Source organism: Hydra vulgaris, chromosome 14, assembly GCF_038396675.1.
Source record: "Hydra vulgaris chromosome 14, alternate assembly HydraT2T_AEP".
In the NCBI taxonomy this organism is placed as follows: domain Eukaryota; kingdom Metazoa; phylum Cnidaria; class Hydrozoa; order Anthoathecata; family Hydridae; genus Hydra; species Hydra vulgaris.
In genome coordinates this window covers 38,941,395-38,967,906 of record NC_088933.1, presented here as the reverse complement: position 1 = coordinate 38,967,906, position 26,512 = coordinate 38,941,395, and the positions used below count along the sequence as shown (strand labels likewise).

Genomic DNA, 26,512 nt, shown 5'->3' with positions numbered 1-26,512 from the left:
TAATATGGTATATTATAGATATTCTTTTTATATAAGTTTATTTTATTCCAGTTATTTGTTATTTGTTTTGCTTTTAGTTTATATTTACTTGAATTATATACGGTTTATTGAAATTATTCGTTTTAGTTTTTGTTTATACTTAATTTATGTTTATACAAAGTGGTGCTGCTGTTTGTTTTATATTTAGCTTATGTATAATTAAATTTAATTAACGTGGTTTATTGGGAATATTCATTTCACATTGAGTTTAATTCAAATGGTTTAGTGAAAATATTTGTTTTTTATGCTTAACTTTTTTTTAGTTTTAATTTATTTCTACCATGCAGTCCAGTTCTTTTAGCTATATTCTTTTTAAAGTTGTTTAATTTCTATAGTCAAATAGAGTTGTTTGTGTTAGGTTTAATTTCCATTTAGGTTTACATGATTTAATGCGATTCTTTGTTTTATATTTATATTATATCTAACTTTTGTATGTTTTAGTATATATAAATATTTGTTTTAGTTTATAAAATATAAATATTTGTTTTAGTTTTAATTTTTGTTTATATGGAACCATATCAATACTAACATCTTGAACCATATCATGAGCCATATCAGCTGAACTAAATACAAAACGAATCATGCTACTAATAACCTTATTAGTAGCATGATTCGTTTTGTATTTAGTTCAGCTGAAATGGCTCATGATATGGTTCAAGATGTTAGTATTGATATGGTTAGATAGAGTTGTTTGTGTTTTTGTTTAATTTCTATTTAGCTAATATGATTTAATGTGATTCTTCATTTTATATTTATATTATAACTAACTTTTGTATATTTAAGTATAAGTATATGGTGTAGTTTTTAACTTAGCTTAATTTATGTGGTTATTAGTAAGATAATTCCTTTCATATTTAGCTTCTACTTAGTTTAATTCATATGGTTTATTTAAGTCGCTCGTTTTATATTCAGTTTTATGTAAATTAATGTACGCTTTTTAGTATAGTTATTCTTTCAGCATTTTGTTTAAATTTAGTTGAAGTTATTTGTTTTAGTTTTTGCTTATATTTAAATTACGTTTAAACAGTGTGGTGCAGCTGTTCGTTTTATATTTAGCTTATATATAATTAAATTCAATTAGCATCGTTTATTGGAAATATTCGTTTTAGATTGAGTTTAATTCATATGGTTTATTTAGCTTTAATTAATCTCTACGCTGCAGTGCAATTCTTTTATTCTAAAGTTAGTTTAATTTGAACGCTTAAAAATTGTAAATTATGTAGTAAAATACCAGAGTCTCGTCAGGAAATGGATATAGTATTGACCCTAACAAGGATTCAATACTCTGGTATGTGACGTTTCAAATTTTTTTAATGCTCGTTCCTAGAAACCCTGTCCAGGTATCATCCTCAAAACAAGCAAGTAAAATCCACCTCTACATCCGTGTCAAGTCTTCTTATGTTGCAACATTTAAGAAGACATACTACTAATAGGCCAATTATCCTAACTTTGTCCCATTTAAATCAATAAACACTGTTACACTTTTTTAACAAGTTAATAGAATCTACTGCGCAAAAGGTAGTCCTCAGGGGTCCAAACCAAATGGATAATACCTAGTGACTTGAGAGCTTAATACTAAAATAATGTTATGAAGTAGTCCTAAACTATGTAATATGTTCATGTGTCAAATTGTAACTAAATAGTAATAATATTCTTGTTGTTGGAGTCTTTCTTCATATGGCAAGTGCTTTATTTCTGTGATTGTTTTAGTGGCTTTATGCTGTATTTGCTCTAGAATAGCAATCACTTTTGCCATGTGTAGTGACCAAGCCCAGATAGCAAATTCTAACTGGGGTCTTATATAGGTTTTGTTGAGTACTTCCACAAAAAGAGTCCATGACTTCTAAATATTTTCTTTAGTCTACCAAGTTTACTGCTGGCTTATGCTGCTTTAAGATTGTCTGATAGAAGTACTCCCAGATCATGTTTGTGTTTAGTGATGTCCAGTTGAATTCTGTTTCCACTCAAGTCAAGCATCGAATAATTTTGCATAGATTTGTCATTACCACTCATTTTATACTTTAAATCAAGAAAAAGCGTTAATGGTTTGTTTTTTTTACACCCCACTATATATATAAATTTTTTACTAATATGTATAATTTTTTAATTTATTCAAAGTAAATTTAAAGTAAAGTTTTTTTTTATTTAAAAAAAAATAATCAGACAATTTTTTTTTAATTTTAATTCACCTGCCCAACGCCAAGAAAGCCACTAAATTCAAGGAGGCTACTTAATTATGGTTACAACCCTCTCTCAACTCTATAATTCCAAAACATTAACCTTGGCAAACAAGGCTGCTGCGCAGTGAAACAAGTTGAGCACAGTACTATCAGGGACATAGTAAGAATTAAACTCGGAACTCTCGCTTATAAAACAAGTGCTCTACCACTACACCACTATCGCATTAGTAATTATGATTACACTGTCCATTATTGTCCATGATATGAAGTTCCTTATGAAGAAAACTTCCTTCAAAAACTTAAGAAGAGTGCAAGAAAAGATGTTTAACCACATGTTAAAAATTAAATATGGTAATATTTTATTTTTAACATGTGGTAATATTCAATTTTTACCATAATTTTTTATCCATTGTCGTGGATAAAAAATGTCCAGCATGCCTAGAAGAAAGCCATCTATGCCAAGTATATACTTTTCCAACTTATCAAAAGTTGGAAATGTGCTCTAAAAAACACTCCTGTCCTAGTAATCACAAACGAGCTAGACAGGATTTTTAAACTGCAAGTAGTTGATCCATTTCATTATGCATCAAAAAGTCAACCTCATTGCTTTATTGTAAGATTTTTTGCTATCGGAAAAATCAGAGAACTACCCACAACTTCTAAGCTGCAATATATTTGGAGCAGATGAATTTTTGAATCTAAATTAAGTGATATTGAACTATTAAACTATGATAGCATGTTTAAAGGTAAATCATTTAACAAGATATATAAATTATTCATCAACAAGTATAATGTAGCAGTAAAGAAGAATATTTCAACTACTGACGTTTCATTTAACATGAAAGTTGTGGATCACACCAGAAGTCATCATAGCTGTCAAAGCCAAATGCAAAATATAAACTAGATACATCCAGTCAGATTGATCTACTCACTGTGAGATCGAATTGCAGCATAAAGAAACATGTAAAAATGTAGTTAAAGTAGTCAAATTTGCTATGCACATTTTTTAAGAAGGTATAGCATGACCATTTAAATCTGAGTTCTAAATCATGGTGGGGTTCCTCAGGGATCAGTACTTGTACTCTTCATCAACAATCTGCCTGGCATTATTACACAACTAATAAAACTTTGTGGTGATGACATCAAGACCATTGCAGTTATTAAACACCTTATGAATATGTCACCTTACAAAAATACTTTAATAAAAAAAACATTGAATAGTCACAATTTTTTCTCATGCCCTTCAACATTCAAAAATGTAAGGTTATCCATGCTGGAAAATATCATGATAACCAGATCTACACAAGTTTATACAATGTCAGATTATGATGGCAAATGGCAATCTTATTGTAACAAAATCTAAAAAAGATAATGGAGTAATTGTTTCACATGACCTAAAAGTTAGCGATGAAGTGCAAACTGCAGCTTCATCAGCAAACAGAATTAAATACCAAAGTGTTTTTAAAAAAGCATTTTATAGTTATAGTATATCAATAGAGGGAAATAATTATCATTATTCTTTCAAAACATAACAGTAAACAGGAAAATCTATTATTTAGTTTGTAATATATTGGATTTACTGAAGTAAGCGCTGAAATAATAGTAAATTTCAATTTTATTTAGCCTGTCTGCAAATTTTCGGATGTAATTTGTAAAAAGGTTTTTTGCAAATGCATTACACATTTTTGCAAGTGCAATGCATTTTTGTAGAGCTGCAATAAGTAATGAATGCCTTAGAGAAGCATAATAAATTCAAAAGAGGATGCAGAGTGACAAAAGACCAAAAGTACAGATAAGTCCAGTAAAAAATAAAATGTTGCTAAGGAGTAAAATACTAAAATTAATCATGATAAAATGTTATAAGGCATGACAGTGGAAATTATTATTAGTCATTGTGATTGGGAGGTATAAGAAGTACTAGAGATGTTGTAGAATTATTTGTTTTATAACTGTTTTTTCTATAACTGTTTTTTTTATATATATAACTGTGTTTTTTAATGCCTGTGTTGTTAGGAAGATAAATGTATATTATACATACATGTGTTGTATAGATGTCTTATTGATAGTTATGTATAAATGAGTCTCTTATAGCACTGTATGTACACAAGAGAACCTCAGTTTTTATCTTAGACCAGTATCCCACAAAAAATTTTACTCTGGTTGTATGCAAGGATATTTTTTTTTTTTTTTTTTGTAAAAAAAAATTGTTTTTAACCTAATAAAATTACACTCTTGATTAAATAGCATTAATTTAGCATTTCTTGATTTAATTTTGTTGTTTTTAAATTATATTTAGTTTTTTATAAATTCTTAAATAATGTCACCATTGAAAATTGCTTGAACTATTAGATTATTATATTATGACATAAGAAGTTCAAAAATTATTTTTAAAAACTATTAAATAGAAACATTTTTAGTTTAATTTAATTATGAAAAAAGTCAATTTATAATTATTTATTTTGATTACAAACGATGTGTTTTTTTTTTCCTACCGAATTCATGATGCAAACATGGTTTTATACTCTCGTTACTAGGTTAGCAAGCATAATATATATATATATATATATATATATATATATATATATATATATATATATATATATATATATATATATATATATATATATATATATATACAGCCCTTGGAATTATGCCAACCTAGAAATGTTTTAGGTTGGCAAAAAATTGTCAACCTTGTTCCTATATTTTATAGTAAAACTGTTGTACCAAATATTTTTTGCTGACCTGATGCCAACCTCTAACAGATTAAGGTCGGCAAAATTTTGCCGACCTTATTTTTATTCTGAGGGCTATATATGTATGTATATATATATATTTTTTTTGCATCAGGGGTGCGGAGTTCCATCGATTTTTCAGGACTCCAGACTTCAAGCTCAAAAATCATGGACTATGGCTCAGGAATTTTTTTTTTTTCTTCTTAAATTAAACATGTGGTTTTTGTTATCTAGAATTTTTTATCTGAAAAAATACTGGAAAAGTGATAGGGTCCCATTGAAATTTTATCTTATGAATTTTATCCTATGAATATATATATATATATATATATATATATATATATATATATATATATATATATATATATATATATATATATATATATATATATATATATATATATATATAGGGGCAATTCCATTTTTAACTTATGTTACATGCGCAATAACTTTATCAAATATTTGCCTATTTAAAATTTTTTAAATAGGCAAATATTTGATAAAGTTATTGCGCTTTTTTTTGTTAGTTTAAAAAATAAAAAAAATAAAAAGTTTTGGGTCTGGCTAAAAGAGGGCGAACTTACTACTTAAAATGCCACTTAACTTACATTACACTGAAAACAAGGTAAAAAAGTTGCTTTAACTTTTAGGTCAGATTTCTGCGAATCAGTAAAGCAGTTTGTATTAGAAACCTTCACAAGATGTCAATTTAAAAAACATATAAAATTTTGTCAGAGGTGACCGGCTATAGAAAATAAACTTGATTTGGATTTTTTATATCTATTATTAAGAGTTAGAGTTATGTAACAAAAGAATTGCAAAAGTATTGAACTCATTCATTAAAATTGATTAACAAAGGAAATTTTAAAAAACTGATGGCGCTTTTCCTGAGTGATTTTTCATAACATTTATCAAAGTGATCAAATCGAAAATAGTTTTTACGCAAGACCCAGAGCAATTTAAAAAAATTAGTATTACAACTTTATTAATACACATTTGAGTCATTTTAATAAGAAAATCTTTGGTTGGTCGAAGTTTTTACTTAAATTCCTTATGTTTATGTGTATTGCCTTATTTTTATTAGGTTGACTTTTTAAAATGCTGCAAAATATTTTCATTTAAATCTTTTAATATATTTTTACTGAAAAAACTGCTATCGTAGTTTAGGAGGGAGAGGGGGTCAGGTATATGTGATCTATGTGACAGGAGGGAGAGGGGTTCGGGTATATGTGATCTATGTGACAGGAGGAAAGGGGTTAAAATTTAGCGAATATAGGGCGACGTGCTTTATGGATGACCCATAATTGCATTTACAAACGATTTGTTTTACTGAAAGAAAAATAAAAAAGATTCTAACTGATTTTTTTATATTAGGAGAATAGCAAATAAATCCTTTATTTAATGTCTAAAAACAAATATTTATATAATTCTTATTTTTATTTATTTATGTATATTTATGTCAACTAAAATAAGAAACATAAACAAATAAAAAAGCAATAATATAAATAATTTTAATTAACATTAAATAAAATAGATTTTTTTCTAAATTCTCCTAAATATAAAAAGTAGTTAAAACCTTGTTAATGAAATAATAATTACTTAATGACATAATACATTTTGTTAACAAAAAAGCGCCAGAACTTTAGTAAATGCATGTAGTTTTAATTTAGGTTACACAAGTTTAAAATAAAAATGTGCTTTATCTAAGCATTGCTATTCAAAACTATAAATGCAAAAATGTAACACTTAATATTCTTTTGCATGTATTATTAAAAAACTTAAGTTTTTTAACTAAATTTTAGAAAAAACTAAACTTTATCATGTTTTTGTTAACTTACGTTACATGAAAATTGCAAAAGTTCATTCGTTATTTTCTTAAAATTTATATATTTTATAAAGTATGAAATCTGACCAACAACAATTTGAACATGTTAGCTCCATTTTCACGCTAATTTAATTCATGGTTAAAATAACATTTTACAATGATACCTTTTTTATCATGCAACAATGAGAAAAACCATAACTTTTGGAGGCATAAAAATGACTTAAATAAATAAATTTTAATATTAAAGGTATATTTTAAATAAACTATCAGGTGCCTACATAATATTCATTTGCTAAAAGTTGACTAAAAAAAGAATAAAATTTTACTCCTTTTTCATTTTCCGCCGTGGAATTACCCATATATATATATATATATATATATATATATATATATATATATATATATATATATATGTATGTATGTATGTATGTATGTATGTATGTATCTATGTATCACGCCCTGTAAATTTTGGGTAGAAAGTACACGTTAAGCCAATCTTAAAATGCCTAATTTTAAAATCTAGAAAATCTTGAAGAGTTTTAAATTTTAAAATCTAGAAAATTTAAAATCTAAAAGAATTTTAAAATCTAGAAAATCTTGAAGAGAATATTCTCTTTTTAAAAACCTCATTATAAGTCCAAGAAAAACTTTTTTTTTTAAATAAGTATTTTATATAAAAAGTTCTCCAAATTACAAAAATTACAAATTACAACTTGTCTTGAATTTCAACTCATATTCTAGATCCAAGACACAGCCAAAGCAAGCAGAAACAACATCCTTGAACAATACCAAACAGTTGCAAAAATCCAATATTGTTTTGCATTCTCAGACTCAGCTAAATTTTTCAATCCATCTACTTTCCTCAACAGCTTCATGCAGTCATTACCATTGTAGTGCCCCCCCCCCCTTCTCCCATGGTAAGGCAAAAGAGAAATATGAAGTGAAGCAAGCCAATCAACTGTCGTTGGCCACATCTGAGCAAGATTTTTTACAATATGGTTGACAACACCAATGAGCAAATGCAATTCCATTGGTGGAATCACTTCCAAAACACTTGTTTGGTCTTCAAAAAGAAGGAGTGGAGGATGCACAGCATTTTGGAATGATTTGGCACTCTTTGTGTTTCCTCTGCTGTTGAGGAAGTCCTGAAAATGTTTTCTGATTTTTCCAAAGGTTTTCATCTGACCACACTCATAGAGTTTTGTTAACTCAACTTCATACCAATAACATGGGTACTTGCTGGCATGTGATTGAATTCCACACATGATATTTGCCAGTTTGAGATCACATTAGACAATCAAGGGGCTAAGTGAGCAAGCTTTTTCTACTTGGATTAGATCAAAAAAAAATTTAACATTCTATATGTTTCTGCAGTATTTTGTGCAACTGCCACAATCAATTGCTTTTTAACACCAGTGCTTTTGAAGCCTTTTTGAGAACACAACACACAGACTTTTGAATAGCACTGTGAGGCTCAGATTCATCTAGCTTTATGTCAAGCAAGGTCAAACTTACTTTTAAAAATAAGCCACCGCCATCTATTCCAAGCTTAAGGATGGATCCCTGATCAAGGCATCTTGATATGCCAACAACTTCTTTTAGTTGATGTAAGCCATGGTAATGAATAATATGACGCTTGTCAGTTTTAGACAACTTAATGGTGCTCACTGTAAAATTTTCTTGTAAAATATTCCTATAGTCTGCAAGCTTTTGTTGAAAAATTGCCTCAACCAGTCAAGTAGAATTTCAATTTGATTGAGAGCAGATCCAAGTTTCCTCATGCCTATGTTTGAAAGTCCTGTATTTTGTTGAATAACAACCATTTTTTGAGTGCTTAAAGGTGTTTGAAAGAGTTGCTGAGATGCTGATGAGGAACCTAAAACTTTGTTAACCATTGAGTAATGTGATTTTACAATTATTCTGAAAATTGTTTTTGTGTTTTACCTTTTCTCACAGCCAATCTTGGGCCATGGAGTTGACTAATTGGAATTGTTCCTCTTGGTGATAAGTCTATAGAGGAAATCATTGATGACGTTATCTGCTCAGCTCTATTAGGATCTGCCATTGCTAATGCTCTGAGGTTTTGGTAGCAAGTTCCTTGAGTACAATGATGAGGTAGACTGTGGGCAACTACTGAAAGGCAACTTTTACAATGTTTCTCTGTTGTTTGTGCTTGATGATTGCTTGCTTCTTCTTGTTTTTGCAATGTTTTTTTTTGCCTTTTGTTTTTGCAATTTGGCAAATTAAGCAGTTACAAGTACTTGTTTTTCAAAGTTGTAACTTAAATGGATTCAAAATAGAAAAGTTTTGGCAGATTTTGCCCTGATTCCTTGTCGGCTGATTGATTTATCTTGAAATGACAAGCCATGCAAATTCCTATTGAAACTCTGTTATCGTCAAAGTTGATATTTTTTGAAAAAGCTTCCAAAATCTTTTTCCTGTAGGACTCTGTTATTTCACAGTCTGCTTTTTTCGTACAAATAAAGCAGACAGATTTCCTGCACTCATTGTGATCTTTTGCAAATGTGGGCATTTTTAAAATTTGGTTTTCCGTTTTACAGTTTCCAATTTTTGTTTATGGTTTATGGACAAATAAGCGCTAGAGATGTGTTAAGCCAAGAGATGAGCTCAATAAATTATGAGTGAATTTTAATCTTTAAAACAAATTCCATATATTTAGCTTCCTCTTTACAATCATTTAATGATAGAAAATATAATATTTTTTAAAAAAATTAAGAAATAATGGTCCCTGCTGGCCATAAAACTCTAATATCTTCTTTGGATTATAATTTTACCATATTTTTGCATCTAAACATGTCAAGAATTATCAGTCAAAAGGATTTTGATGGAATGTTTTGTTGGTATTATGACCCCAAATTTTCAAGGTGTGATCAATATAAATATTAAAAATTCTTTTGATTTGGCTTTTATGAACTTTAGAACATTAAAATTTTATTTTATATTTAAAGAATAACATTTTTAAATCTGTTCCTATTTTGTTTGAAATAAATTTTTGTGATTTGGAAAATTTTTTATATAAAATACTTATTTAAAAAACATGTTTTCGTAGGACTTATAATGTGATTTTTAAAAAGTAAATATCTCTTCAAGATTTTAATTCTAGATTTTAAAATTAGACATTTTGAGATTTGCTTAACATGTACTTTCTAGGGTTCAAAAGGTTTTGATGGAAAATGTTTTTGGTATTATGACCCAAAATTTACAGGGTGGGATATATATACACACACATATATACTTTATAGGTGCCATAAAAAACTCCTAAAAAACTCATTTAGGTTGGAGAAGTTGTCTTTTAACATTGATTTCCTGAATTGTTTTTAGAGCTGCTCTAAACTCTATTTCAAGTTGTATCTGTATTTGTTCTTCCGAAGAATTCCCTTCAATTATATCTATTTGTATCTGTATTTGTTCTTCCGAAGAATTCCCTTCAATTATATCTAGTTGTATCTGTATTTGTTCTTCCGAAGAATTCTTTTCAATTATATCTAGTTGTATCTGTATTTGTTCTTCTGAAGAATTCCCTTCTATTTCTTGTTCACATAGCATAAATAAATTTGATTGTCGCTTTGCAACTGGTAAAGAATTCTCTTCATTTTTTATCTCATTTTCTATATCATTTGTTATCATTTTTCTAGTTTTCTTCATTTTCTATTGTTTTTTTTTACATGAAAAAATTGTTCGATATTACTTTTATAGTTTTGTTGAGTTCATTATTCGTATTTATATTGGCCAGTTGAATCAGCTTGTAATTAGTTTTATTATTGAAAAAAGTTTTATTAAATAAACAAACCTTGTGTTCAGTCGCTGTCAGCATACAGTTATGTCTAATATTCACGTAAACTGCTGCAAGAAACAGCAAACTTTTGTGTAGTGCGCTTTCTCTATTAATCATTCCTTTTTGGAAATCTTTGGATAAGTCATTTTCTTTTCTGTGTAGTTTGCATTTTATTAAATTCCAATCGAAAAGAAATTCACCTGCAGTGATATTTTCACAGTGAAAACAAATAGTGAGATTGTGTACCATATGCAAGTCATCTCTCAACTCTTCCCAGATCCCCAAAAATATGGTTGCACATAAAATTCTTTAGGAGCTTCTTTTTGCGTGTTGCATCTAGAAAAATAGAAGATTTCATTAAAGGTATATACAAAGTTAGTTAAAATCAGCAAATATTGAATTATGCGCATTATTTTTGGCATGCCACATAGTTTGGGTTCTCGCAAGTTAAAAAACAATGCAACTATGTAACTATATAAAATAGTTTCTTGCACTTTTTAAAATTTTATTATCTTAGTAAGCATTTATGGTGTGATGTTTTGCCTATTGGCATTTGTCCATACGCAATTTTAAAATGTGATTTAAAAAATATCTGCACTGTAGGAAATTCTGAACAGATACTCAATCTGGCCAAATAAACCAAACTGGTTAGGAAGGAGGTGAACTTTTCGGTTTAATGCTCTTTTGCAGTGCTTTGTGACAAGACCATTTCTTCTTGAAGCACATTATTAACTTATATAAAAAATAAAAAAAAGAGTCCCAGAGTCCCAAAATTTTTATGGTTCCCAAGACTCTGGGCTAAAATAGGAACTCTGCATCCCTGATATACATACATATATTATATATATATATTATGAATATGTAATATATAAATATTATTTAAACATTATATAAATATCTCAGGCCTTGTTACGAGATTTCGCTGCGTAGCGAAAACGCGTAAGGCATTTCTAAGTAACTCAACTCAGCAAATATATTTTGCATCGTTAGAAGTTATATTGCGTCACTAGCGTCTTTTCAAGTACCGCATTGTAATTAAAGTTATTTTATTTAAGCGTTAAAAATCATACAAACAGTTAGTTTTTTTCTCACAAGAACAAAAGTTACAAATAAAATCTAAGTTCTTATTTAATAAATCATTTTTATTATTTTTTTCAAATATGAACTAAATTTTATTTTGAAAAAAATATTATTTTCATGAAACGTAAAATAATGTTTGTTTATTTTCTTATAATTTTACAGTTGGTTTTTGATTATTTTATTAACTGTTAATAAGTTTTTTCTTATTTAATTTGTGAACTCTTTTTAATAATGTTTTTAAACAATAAAGAGTTTTTTTTTGTTATTTATCAGTTACCGATAACATATTCGTGATCATAATTTATTTTCATAAAGTTAATACAAAATATATATTATATATTTTATATGTGTATATGTGGTAGTGGTGTAGTAAAAGAGCGCTTGCCTCATAAGCAAGAAGTTCCGAGTTTGATCCCCACCACGTCCCTAGTAGTACCACGCTCAACTTGTTTCTCCGCGCAGCGGCCTTGTTCGTTGAGGTTTGTGTTTTGGAGTTATAGAGTTAATAGAGGGTTGTAACCACAAAAAAGTAGCCTCCTCTACTGTAGTGGCCTTCTCAGCCTTGGAGGGGTGAATAATATATATATATATATATATATATATATATATATATATATATATATATATATATATATATATATATATATATATATATATATATATATATAAAGATAGATAGATATTATTTATATATTATATGTGTATATATATATAAATATTATATATACACAACCCTCAGAGTTAGGGTTGCTAACTATCTGCCGACCTGAAAGTGTTTGAGGTCACCAAAATTTGCGGACCTCATTTCTATGTTTTATGGTTAGACCTTTGTATCAAATAGATTTTGCCGACCTCAAAAAGAATGAGGTCGGAGTGTATTATATATATTATATACGCATGTGTGTATATATATATATATATATATATATATATATATATATATATATATATATATATATATATATATATATATATTTGTAAATAATAATACGTTTAAAGTTATTAATTTTTAAAATGTTTTTAAATTTTAGTTGATTTGACTTTCTGTCAGTTTGCTTTGACCTACAAAATTAATATAAAAGAACAAGTATCCAACTACATTGAGGGAGATTCCTTATTGTGTATCTTTTTTGTTTATATATTTTATATTGTACTATTATTAAGTACTATATACATACATTCTTATTATACTGTTACATTATTATTTTATGTCAGTTTTATAGTATTTGCTAGTGGTTTAGCAGTGGTAGTGTGATAGTGTTGCAGTTATTGGCACCCTAATGCTATTTTTTAATACTAATTTGTGTACATAAGTTGTTCCAGTGAATGAAACCATCTGAAATTTGGCACTTTTTGGAGAAAAGCTTGTGATACACCTAAAGGAAGTTATTCCGCATTATTACAAAAAGTCTAGCTTATAATAACATTAGAAGTTGATTGGTTTGTCGTCCCAAATTATTGGCACATGCGACTCAATTATTGACACCAATTTTAATTCAGATCTAAAGAACCTAATTATTAAAAAAATAAGTTTTTTAATATTTCTTTTTTTATACAATAGCTACAAAAATGTAAACTATATTAAATGAATGCATGTACCAAAAATTGTATTTTACCAACAAAAATCACAATTTTTATGAAAATTGAATGACACAAACAAACAAAATTGATGAGAATTAAAACAAGTTGTTTATTTAATTTTAGGCATGCAAAAGGAAAGTTATTTCTTTTAATGATTTTTTTTTATATTTGTATGTTTTTCAATGCTCTTCAGAACACAGTTGAAGTGCACAGCATGATCACATAAATCACAATTCAGCCACAGCTTTGATCTCTTTTCCTCTTCATATATATTGTTATATATTAGCACACATAAGAAAAACAATTTTTATCCTCTGCAGATTTATTATCTTTATTTGTAAGCGTTTTGCACTTGTGTAGATAGAGCATATACTAGACATTTCTTTGTTTTGTTTACAGGTTTATTTGCTACAGGAATTTCTTTCAATACGGTATTTCTTTCAATACCGACATTGATACTTTATTTTGACCTAAATAATTATCACTTGAAATAATCAGGAACTTCATCCATATCTAGTTCAAAACCTATAAAGTATTAATCAAAAATATATAAAGTTCATAAATGAATTATTTCTAAATATATTTGTTGTTTTGTTAAATGACCTGATAAGTTATGCGACAAAATGCGGTAGTAGTGTAGTGGTAGAGTACTCACCTCATAAGCAAGAAGTTCTGAGTTTGTTCCCCACCACATCCCTGGTAGTACCACGCTCAACTTGCTTCTTTGCGCAGCGGCCACGTTCGTTAAGGTTCATGATTCAGAGTTATAGAATTAAGAGAGGGTTTTAACCACAATTCAAGTATCCTCCATGACTGTAGTGGCCTTCATGGCCCTGAGGAGGTGAATTGACATTTAAAAAAAAAAATTATTATCCAAGTTAGTAGAGTTGATAGGATCAGGCTCTGAGAGAGAACTCTTTGTATTGATAATAAACCTAAAATTCGCATATCCTTTTATGACTTCATGACAAAATTATAAAAATGTTACCTTGTACTCTAGTTTCATTTATTTCATTCCCAAAATTTAGTATTGGCTGATTATTGATTAAGCCTGGAGTAACAACAAAGTCTATAACGTCTGTTAAAGTTGCTGTATATAAACAGTTCACATTTTTGTTCTCCTAAAACATCCTTTTATTTGAGTGTCAATACTTTATTTAAATGAATTGAAAATAGTAATGCTATAAAATAGTATTAGCTAATAATACTATAGATTTTTATATCTGAGATATTAAAAGTCTATGGTTGTAGTTTTATCTCTGCAACCATATCTCTTCATATTTTACAAAGGTTGCTGTACACGTGTGGCATTTGGGTACAAGCAATAAAATGCTTGTACCCAAATATATATATTTTATATATATATATATATATATATATATATATATATATATATATATATATATATATATATATATATATATATATATATATACAGAGATTTTTATACAGAGAGAGAAAATTTTTCATGATCAATCGATTTAAACTATCAAAAACTTTTTTTAATTTAATTATAGTTATAATAATTAGATAGAAATAATTATTATATTATTATCATTAGTATTACTATTAGTAGTTATAAATAGTTTTAAGTAAAATTAGATCAAATCGTTATTATAGAAATATTTTTAGTATATTATTTATATTATTGTTCAGCTTTTGCAGTTTTTTGAATTTTCTCACAATTAAGAAAATTTGTAGTAAAAGGAGAGGTTTACAATATCCATATTTAATATTCCTTTGTGTGTGTGTGTATGTGTGAGTGATGGGAAGCTTTTTGTACATACATAACTTTTTTTTATAATGACAAATATATAATCTTTAACTAGCATCAACGACACTACAAATTGTATTCTTGAAGAAGGAAAATCTCTTGGGCCACAACTTTATGGAGCAGTGTTAGTTTGTAAACAGTTTAAACTTCGAAAATGTAACCACAGAAAACCTGTAAGCGCTCAAGCATGTATATTAAGTATAATCGGTATGATTTTATCAATTTTTTAAATTCTTGAAAAAATTTTTTATATCAACATGGTTACTTTGTTTTGTAATATTATTACTGAGGACAGATCATATTGTGATATTAGACATTTATTGAAATATTTGTTTTTATATTTTCAATAGAATTAAATTAAATACTGTTGTGTTAAATTAATCATATTTAAATGAAAAATTTTTTGAAACTGTTTTGATTCAGAAAAATCAACAACTCAAAAAAGTTGTTAAAGCGTGTACACAAAATCAATGTGAAAGAGTAAACACATCTTTTTTTTTTCAGTGGCTTTATTAATATATTTTTAATTGTGTTTGTATTTGTATTTTGTTGGCAATATGTAACAATTTCAAAAAAATGTTTTGGTTTTTCGATTTACCTTAAAATAAGATTTAAAAATGACAATAAGAAGACATTAGAAAAATATTTTGCACAAATATTGGGAAAATCCAAATAAAAACTACAATACAGTTGCAAAAAAGTTGCAAATACATCGCTACACTGTCAGTCATGTTATTTAACAATTTTCCCAAACAAAATCGATCTAATGCAAGTCTGGTAATAGAGTAAAGGAGTTTTTTTAAGATAGATAACTGTTAACTAGTTAGAAAACTGGTTAACAGTTTTATGAATAACCTCTCACTAATAAACCTCTCACTTAGGGAACGCACAAAAAGATTTTCTCATAGTTTTGTTGTAAAAGTTTGAATTAAACATGTTTTTCAAGCTTTCAAATCACAAAATGTGCCTAATCATTCTGAAATTCAAAAATAAAAGTGGAAGAACCCCTGAAAAAAGTTGTATGACAAGTATATTTCTAAAAATTTTTGAGTTATTGAAGATGATGGAACTTATATGAAGTACAATAATCAGCTAATTTCTGGTGCTGTCTATTATAATGCACAAATATAGAGGAAAAGCAGATAAGAAATTTAAATACACAAAACATGATAAGTTTGCTAAAAGTGCCTTGATTTGGCAAGTTATTTGCAAGTATGACAAAATATCAACACCTTTTATTTCTGATTCTACACTTTCTGGTAAAATGTATGTTTAAGACTGTTTACAAAAGTGTCTTTACCTCTTACTAAATCACATGGTAGTAGACGTATTCTGGCCTGATTTATCAAGTCATTATAACTGGCTATGAGATGGTATAAACAAAATGGCATGAAAGTTATGTCTAAAATAGCAAGTCTTTCGAACTGCCCAGAATTTAAAATTATTGCAAAGTAGTAGGTAATTATGAATCAAAAAATGAAAAAAAAATATGCGGAAACGTTAAAGATTTAAAAAAGACATTTAAAAAGAATCAAATAGTTTTGAATGTTATTCTGTGCGCAAGCTTATGGGTACCACCAAAACAATAGTTTGAAAATTTATTAGATGCCCACAGGTATAAATTAATTTTGTTGAATTATTTTATCTTCTTATATTATTGGATTAAAATTAATACTTAGTTTTAAATAAAAGTCGATGAGTATCTTTTTTTTAGTTGTTTTTCTTCTGTCACACTTATTTCATGTACATGCTTTATATTATTATGGAATGTTTTGAAATAAAAATTTGTTAAAATTGATGTTTTAATTTTTATTTTCTATACCATAAAGAATTTTAATTTATTTTAAATATAGATATACATTTATTTTTAGGTGAAGATAATCCTCATCATTTTTTTGTGTCCACTCAAGATAAAGAACTTTGCGATCAGTTGAAAAAAATTCCTGGTAATAGTTTATTTTAAAAAAAATTTTCGGTCAATCTTTATTCAATTTTTTGTTTGTCTTAACATTGTCTGATCATTTGTCTCTATTCAAAGTTAAAGAATATTTGACCACATTCCAAGTATTACCAAACTCTATTTCTTTTTTTATGCAACAGACTAGTTTGTCAAGGTTTGCGTTCCAGAAGTAAAAGATTTATTTATTATAGCATTATATTTTTTTTAAGTTTAGTAAATATAATTTAGTAGTAAATATAAATAATAGCCTCCTTGACTCAAATACTCATCTGGGAAAATAAATATTCAAAAAATGTTTTAACACATCTGAAACATTTTTTGTTATGCCATGAGTAAAAACTAACGTCTTGATTGTGGTTGTGGTTGCAATTGTAGCTGTGGGATTATGAGAAATTATATTTCGTTGTTTTTCGTAGTTAGTGCTTTATTAAATATTATTTATATTATTATTATATTAATAAATATTATACTAATAAATAGTAGTTAAAACAAAAGATAATATTTTAGGAACGAAAATAAATCTAAATAAAGTTTTGATAAAAATTGAATGTAAAATAAGAAAAACAATCAACTTGTTTTTACATAAGAAACTTCTTGCATTCAGGTTCAAGAGTTTTAAAGTTATAATTTCTAGTTGGTAATTTTTTTTATTTATACAAATCGTCGGTATACAAGGGAAATGCAAGTCCATTTCTGGCAGTATGGAGTTATTTATACCACTATTTAGTATTTTAAATTCTCTATCGCTTGATATACCACACAAATTTAATAAATCAATTATTAATGAATTATTAAGATATTTTATTTCAACTACTACACAAATACTTATTATTTTAAATATTGCGCAAAAACTTATTTGTTCATTATCTCAAAATTATGTTTTTGGACTTTTTAATGCATTTCCCTTATATACCAACGAAATAATTTTATATAAAATTTTTCCAACAACAATGAAATAATTGTGTATAAAATTTTTCCAACAACAATATAAGACACTTAATACTGCATACAAAGAGATATAAAATTGTTAATAATATAAATCTACTTAAAAATGTGCATATATTGGCTTTCCTTAAAAGCTTATTTACCTAACTGGATTACTACCTTTTTTTTCCTTCCAACTTTATTGTGTGACTTATTTTCTTTAAATTTATAGATTTTTTTTTTAATATTTTAATTTTTTTTTTTTGTGGCATATTTGTAATTGTCACTTCAAAGTTTTCATGAAAAGAAATTAGCATGAAACTTTTCTTTTGTGTAATTTACTTTTGCAATTATACTACTGCAATCATTACCAGGTGTGCCATTACTTTACATTCACTACAATTCACTTGTGTTGGAGAAACCATCTAAAGGTACTTTAGATAGAGGAGATCAGGTTAATATATATATATATATTTTTTAATTTACAAATCATTTGTTATTTTAGTTATTTATTTATGGAATATTTTTACTTATGTATTTAAAATATTTATAAAAGTGTTTCTAAATTAAAGAGTGAGCAAGACCAAGAAAATTAAAGAGTGACCAAGAGAAATTATTTATTTATAAGGTCATCAAAGATTCTAGATAATCAGTTTAAGCAGCCAACTGAGAAAATAGCACAACTTATCTAAATGTTTACCATAAATATGTGACTAATCTTAGAATCTCTCTAAGGATACACCATCCATTTTACAAACATTTAAAAAATTATCATTTAAGTTCTTTTTTTAACTTGATAACCCAAAAACTTTCAAAAATTTAATTTTTTCTTGTACTATAGATTTATTTTATTATTTATTAAACTTTTATGGGCATGCGTACTTTTACTAATACTAATTTATATATTTTGCGTGTAAGCAGCTTTAAGCAATATACTTTAAGCAATACATTGCTTACATGCAATATACTTTAAGTAACACATTATGTAAAAATGTTTATCTACGCATATTTTTATATACTAAAAATGTTAAATAGATTGACTCAGTTAAAACTATGACATCAAGCGTCGAAAAAGAGCGACTTCAGCAGTTAAAAAAACTTCAGAATGTTGAAGAAGAAAAAGAACCTCGACCTAAACGCAGAAAAGCAAAAGGAGTTAATCCGCTTGCTATGAAAAAAAAGAAGAAGAAAGCAAAAGATTCAATTCCAATCAAAGATGCAAACTCTATCAAGGTACTTTTAAAGTTTTTTTAAAAGATAAAGTTTAATATGAAATAAACTTAAAATTTAAAAGTGCCTATTAAAGTTTAACTATTTAATAATATGTTGTAATATAATATGTTCAGGGGTCAAAGCGCTCCTCGGACCATTTCGAGATCCGCTAAAGGGAGCAACTAATCATCTATTTGTCGGAAAAAAATTAAGTTTGGTTGCCCCATCAGACAGATCTAAAGACGGTCCAATGGACGCCAATATTTGGTACTTTTTTTAACCCCTGTATGTTAGATAAAACTTGTAGCTATTTATAATTGTTTTAATGTAATAATATTATGATGATCATGGACGTTTGACTGGAAAGAAACTTTTAATTATATTTACAATATATTACTATTGATAATCTCAATAACTTATTAAAATAAAAATTATTAATAAAATAATTATAGAGTAGGGTGGAGTAATGTTGGTCTAAGGTTAATGTGGGTCTAATCAACATTTATCAGTTTTTCAGAAGAAAGACTTTAGGTAGAAGCTTTTTTTTTCTGTATGTTATAGGTGGTTAAAACAGCTCTCTAAATTTTAATTATCAGCTTACTAGGCAAGTTTTTAAGTATATTTTTTATTCAAAATGGCGCATACATTTAAAGAGATATTTTTATCGAAAACCTTAAACTATTAAAACGAGTTCAAACACATAGAAAATGTTTTATCTGTAAGAAAAATTACCAGATAGTTAGGTTCAATTAGTTTTAAGACGGAATGGTGCATTATTGGGTGGGGTAATGTATACAACAATTTTAAAATTAAAATTAGTATAAATTAGAAGTATGACTATGTTTCTGGATTCATTTTTCTAAAGTCATGTTGGTATGGATTCATTTAGATGATTATTAAAGATGTAATGATATTATGTTTTCAATTGAAACTAGTAGATAACGCAGTGTAGCAGTTTTGAAGAATTGCACATTGAATTTTTATTATATAAACATATCGTTTTTTTATGATAAAGAATTTCTAATATATAACACAAAAACTTTTGGATAATTTTCGATTGAGCTTTTGCTTTAAATTCTTCTTTAAACATACTTTCATCATGCTTTGTCTTTTTTTAAGTACTTCGACTTTCTGCTTTAAGAAAATCAATGTTAAAAACTTAAAATTGAAAAATTTGACAAATATAGTTTTTAACTGTTTCCAAAACTTTTGTTGTTGTTTTTTATGCTTGTTCACAACAACCTGACTGCTTTGACTTATTTGACTCTTGTCTTTATTATTCAAGTATTTAAAAAAAGATTTTATTCTCTATTTTTAACAATGTCTATAACATGCAAAACATAGATAGCTTAATTTACCAAATAAATATACAGGTATTACTATTGTATTTAAATTGTATTATCCTTGTTTTGTTTTTTAAGTTTATTTTTAGAAACGAAGAAAGAAAAAAAGAAAAATTGCAGCTCATGTGCTTCAAGAGTTGAAGAAAATGAAAAATGCCTCAGCCGACAACGATGTTGTTCAATGATGTAACTTGATGATGCCGTTAAATTAAAAAATTTTTAATAAAGTATTTAACTTTCAAAAAAAAAAATTTACTTTTTATCATTGTTAAAATGATTTTATAGTACGATAGTGCAATAGTAGTCAGTTTGATAACCATTATTAGTGTGAAACTATGGAACAGTATACTTAAGGGGTACTAAGGCGACGAACCAGTTAGTTTGTTAGTGAAAAAATTATTGGACTAAAATGCTATTTAACTCAAACTATTTCAGTTAAATTTTGAAATTTCCCAAGCAACACATCATGTTGTTCTTACGTTGGCCCAACGTAGTTTACTTGGACAAGTTCTTTGCAATCTTCAAAATGTATACAATAATGTGATCGTTTTTCAGCAGATGGTTAACTAGCCCGTTCTGAATCTATCACTTCAGTTTATATTTATCTCAGTTACCTTAACCTCTTCTCGTCTACAGTTACATTTACCTCTTTTTGTCTCTTTCTTTCTCTTTTCTCGTCTCTTGTAATTTTACATGATATTTTACATTCAAAAGCTTTTTTCTCAATGTTGCAAAGATAGTAAAATAGAGAAATTTATTTTTTATTTTATGTATTTGTTGTAAAGACATTTTCTTTTTTAATCACTCATACATTTTTAAGATTATTTGGTGTTTATGCTAGACTTATTGAACTTTTAATACAGTACAATCTCTCTAATTCGAATCTCCTTAATTCGAAAACCTCCATAATTCGATTAAATGCAAAGTCACAGTAAAATGCGCTTAAAAAACTCTTACGTTTAACTTTCTATAATTCGAATCTCTATAATTCCGAAACCTCCACAATTCGAATGGATTTTTTAGACCCGCCAGTAAGATTCTCTGTAAATCGAACTTTTTTAACTTCTGACATGTAAAAAGCTCATTAAACTGTCAAAATCTTTTTTCAAATTTCGAATGTTGTGAGTGTTTTAAAAAAAAAATTAGCGTAAATTAGTGTAATAGAAAATGGTTATGATAAAAAAATACTTCAAAATATTGTCAAAAAAATAAAAAACAAGCAAAATAATCAACAACATCAAAACACTAGAGCCTAATTATATTTCTCTACCATGTGTACCAAAATTAAGTAATCAATTAAAAAATATATTTAAAAATGCAGGCTATACTCCAGTTTTTAAATCACCAAAAAACCTTCAACAATTAATAACTCAAAAAAGCAAGCCTCGACTTCCCAACAACTCTTACCCATGAGTCTACAAACTGGAATGTTCGCGTTGAAAGTTTTATGTAGGTGAAACAAAACTCAAGATTTAAACTCGCATTCGCCAACATCAAAAACATACTTTTTAGGGAAAATGGAAAAATTCGGCCGTAGCGGGACATTCTAAAATTGCCATGGTGCCTTTGGCTAGAATAAAAACAACACGGTTAAAGTAGAGGTTTTTTAAGAGAAAAGTGAGAGAGTCCTTGGAAATACAGTTTCACCAGTTATTCAAGTAATATAAAAAACCGTTTAAAAAAACAAACAAATAATAAAACTTCAATGTAATGTGTTCTTGCGTCTTAAATAAGAAAAATAAGGTTTCCAAAACGACGATGTGACGTAATTACCGTCGTCTTTATTCAAACCGCCTTCATTTGGAGAACACTGGTGAAACTGTATTTCCAAGGACTCAAAGGACAAGGTTTTTTATATTACTTGAATAACGAGGGTATATATAACCCCTAGAAATATTGTAATTTAATATAAAGAAATTTATAAGAATAAGTTTACATACTATACCAGATGTTTCAACTTAATTAAATTAGTGTAAATTATCTTTCACTGTTTAAAAAAAATCATGGCATCTAAGAGACATAAAAAACAATTTATAGCGGAAATAAAAAAACTCTAATGAAATTGAAGAAAGAAAAAACAAATAAAGAGGTTTCGAAAATTTTTGACATTCCACCAAACACTCTTTCAACCTGGAAAAAGTAAGTATAAAGATAAAATCTTTGACGCTTTTTGTCAGGAAAATTTAACTAAACGTGTGAAAATTGTAAACGGGTGAAAATATGAATGTATTAAACCTAGTAAACAAAGATGTACTTAAATGGTTCAAACAAATGAGAACTGATAATGTACCATTAGTGGCTCGCTGGCAAAATAAAAAACTTTATATTTTGCGATAGAGTTATGCTTCAAAAAATTTCAAGCTTTGGAAGAATGGCTAGACTAATTTAAGAAAAAACAAACTAACTTGAAGATATTTTGACAAAGGCTCTTAAAGATATAAATCGTTTTGTTGACATGAATTTACTAGCTCACGAAAGGCAATCTACAACTACTGACTTTTTTTTTCAAGTTTAAAAGTTTAAAACACATAATATAAATTGCTTTTAGGCCTAAGAATTACCATTTGTTTGATTGCTACTCGTTATTTTGAAAAGAATATTTGAAAAAAAGTCAACTTTCTATAATTTGAAAATCACTCTAAATCGAACTTTTATTTTCCCCCATAAAATTCGAATTAGAGAGATTGTACTTATAATTCAAAAACTATAATTAAAAAATTGCTACTAATATGGTACTTTATATCGTAAACTCAAAGTTATTAAAATGTATGACAAAATTCTTGTTGTGGATTATACTTGTCATTTTTAAACTTTCATTAATCATTGAATATACTTTCTTTTCTTTTTTTTAACAGTATTTTGTATTTAGGAAGCACCTGATCAAATAGGTTTTTAAACTTTTATTTCTGGTTGAATATATTTTTTTTATTTTTTTTTTTTTTTTTTATTTTGTTTATTTAGAAAGTACCTGAACAAATAGATTTTTGAGTGAAAAGGGTTAAGTCAAACATTTTTAATTTAAGAGATTCACATAATTCTTTTAATAACTTTATTGCATTTGCATTAGCAGAGCATTTGGAGTTTCGTGCTGTATTCCTTTGCTTGTATATGAACTATGCTTTGCGTATATAAACTATGTGATTTTGTTTGTATTTAATAACTTTAACTAATATAAAGAGTTTATATACAATTTGTATATAAATATTTTATATTAAATAGTTTATAAGTAACTTATGAACTTTGTAGCCTATTATATGCATTATAATCATTCACACGTAATTTTATATACTTTTTTCAGCTATATACATGAATATAAGTGTATCATACATCTATAAATTAAAACAAAAGTAGTGTTAGGTGAACTCTGGTGAAAAATAATTTCAAACCAAGATAAGACTAATTTAAATAAAAAAGTAAAAAGTTATATATTGTCACGCTCAGATTTTTATAAAAAGAGGTATAAATAAAAAGCGCTCGTAAGAGTTAGATAAATCCCAGTTTTTTATTTACGAAAACATCTTTATCTCGTTTTTATCATTTTTGAATCAACAATTCAATTATCTTTATAATTATTTCATTCTATCAAAAATATACAAATAATAACTACTAAGTTATATATATATAAGTTATAATAATAACTACTAAGTTATAAAATACTTTAAAGTTGTTGTTGCTACACAGACAAAGTTTCTATATCTAAAGCCCGTCACTATCTTTAAAATTGTAATGTTTGTATTTGACACTGCGCTTGCGTATAATAACTTCCCACATCTAAACGACCGTGTTATGTGTGTGATATTTTTAGAGATTATTTTTGTACATAAAGTCATTGGCTCTTGAGTTAATTTTGTTTGTTAGTTTAACCTCTAAGTTTATAATTTAACCAAATTGACCGAAATGATCTTATAAAATTAATTTAATTCTTTTTTTAATATTCTTTAGAAAGATTAAACATTTATATCATTAGATTTAAATTAAACATTTGAATCATTTGATTTTTAACGGAATCTAGTATGCTTTCTTACGCTGTAGTGAATTCAATCAGTGGCGAAGGCGAGATTTTTTTACGTTTTAAATATGAGATTAGAGTTTACACAATGACTTTCGACCATTGTACAAACTTAAGCATGTTCATGCTAATATCAAATAGAAATGTTTTGCAAAAAATTGCTTTGATTGGAGTCTGGGAAACAAAATACCCCGAATGTTCGCTCCCCTGACCTCGAATAAAGTCGAACTAATGAGTTTTTTTTTTCATATTTTTGGTCCTCTAATAGAGAAAATCAGTTGCCCCAAAAAAAAACTTTTGGCCAAATTTATATGTATCATTTAAAAATCTGGTATCTGTGCTAATTTAATTTGAATAATTATTAATAAAAAATTTTTCATTAACTTTTAATACAAAAATCAAGAGACAATAATTGCTCAGCAAGAAATAAAAATTTAGCTTTATAAATAGTTCTTGTAAAAGTGTAAAATAACCTACATCGGCTATTACTCCGGTAGCGTGTTTTTTGGCAATTTTTTTTTTTAATTTTGGTTTTATTGTGCTATACCAAAAAAAATGAAAGAACCTATGAGAAATAAAAAAAAGATTTATAAAGCAGATAAATTGCAAAACTATTTTACATTTCTTTAAAATTAATAAACGGGGAGTCCTAACAAACCCCGTCGGGAAAAGGGGAAACTAAAAAACGTACCCCTTCCCCCTCTATTTATTAGGCAAGTAAGTATGAATATTAACGACATTTAATACCGTGAGTGTTAAAGCGCATAAATCAACTAATTTTAAAAAATAGTGTTAAATTATCCTAATAAAGTCAAATATTGTTTCGGCACTTGTTAAAAACTCCATCAACCTAACTAGAACGAAATATTCAACTTCATTTTTATTTGTACGAGGTATTAATGTAGTTACCAATAAAAACTTTCATTTTATTTGAGGCAAAAGCTAACCTGTCTTGGTTTAAGGTTAGTTGTAAATTAGTAACGTTCACATTGTCTTTTGTATCCTGAGTTATATAGCAGCAATGTCATAAATCTTTGCATCGTATAACGTTTTTACGATACCAATTATTAGTGCATTAAAATCGCAATGTTTTTTAATTTAATTATTTTTGTTTTTGAGATATTATTGTTGCGAATATCCCACTCCTCATAACTACTAAAAAAAACTTATCTGATCCAAAGTAATTAAATCCGGCGGGCTAGAGAATATATTCAGTCATAAAAATGAAGTACCAAAATATCATTTCACTATGAGTTTAAAAAAATCAATATTTATGCCACAATGAACAATTTTTTAAACTACTTAAAACTATTTTACTAAATGTTATTAAAATGTTACTAATATATTATAAAAAAAACTTCTCTGCTGCATTGATAAAGCCAAAAAGTTATTTCGTATTAGATATTATTTTATTATAAAATATATAATATTATTATTTTATTATTATATATATATACTCGATATATTTATTATGGCAGTTACAATCGATCAAATAGAGAAAATGATGAAAAAAATGTTTAAGGAGTTTAAAAAAGAAACTGAAAGCATGATAAAACAACAAGAAAAGAATGTGTTAAACATTATAAGTAGTAGCACAAAAATATTATACGAGCGATTAGATAATGTTGAATCAAATATTAAAGAAAATTGTAAACAGATCAAAACAATAAAAAAAGAGGTTGAAGATATTAAAGTGAGTCTAAGTTTTCACGAACACTTAATAGATGAAAAAATTAGGTCTGTCGTTAATTCACAAGAGAAGTGTATAACAACAAGCGCAATTCAAAGTAACGAATCAGCATTTATTAAAATTAGAGGCAAACTAAGAGAAATGGAAGATCGATCTCGGCGGAACAATCTGAGAATTGACGGAGTTAAAGAAAACGATGGGGAAAGCTGGGAAGACAGCGAAATGAAGGTAAATAAAATTTTTGAAAATTATTTAGGTCTAAAAGGCATTAAAATAGAAAGGGCACACAGAACTGGCCAAAAAAACTCAGTTAAACCAAGAACAATAATAATAAAACTTCTGGACTTTAAGGATAAAATCGATA

The 26,512-nt window shown here is 27.1% G+C and overlaps 1 protein-coding gene across 2 annotated transcripts in view; it reads left to right on the top strand.

Annotated features, from left to right (window-relative positions):
• The window catches only part of LOC100214351 (rRNA-processing protein UTP23 homolog), a 29,294-nt gene extending 8,583 nt beyond the window's left edge, over nt 1–20,711 (top strand). The window contains exons 3-8 of one of the 2 annotated variants that reach the window (XM_065818537.1): nt 12,687–12,776; nt 15,074–15,217; nt 16,882–16,956; nt 18,269–18,348; nt 18,930–19,127; nt 20,539–20,711. In XM_065818537.1, coding sequence (XP_065674609.1) covers nt 12,687–12,776; nt 15,074–15,217; nt 16,882–16,956; nt 18,269–18,348; nt 18,930–19,127; nt 20,539–20,634 — 683 coding nt within the window. In that variant the 3' untranslated portion in view covers nt 20,635–20,711. Of the gene's footprint in view, nt 1–12,686; nt 12,777–15,073; nt 15,218–16,881; nt 16,957–18,268; nt 18,349–18,929; nt 19,128–19,240; nt 19,374–20,538 lie in introns of those variants that run through there. The other variant, XM_065818538.1, reaches the window with a different exon arrangement.
• The last annotated feature ends 5,801 nt before the right edge of the window (nt 20,712–26,512 follow it).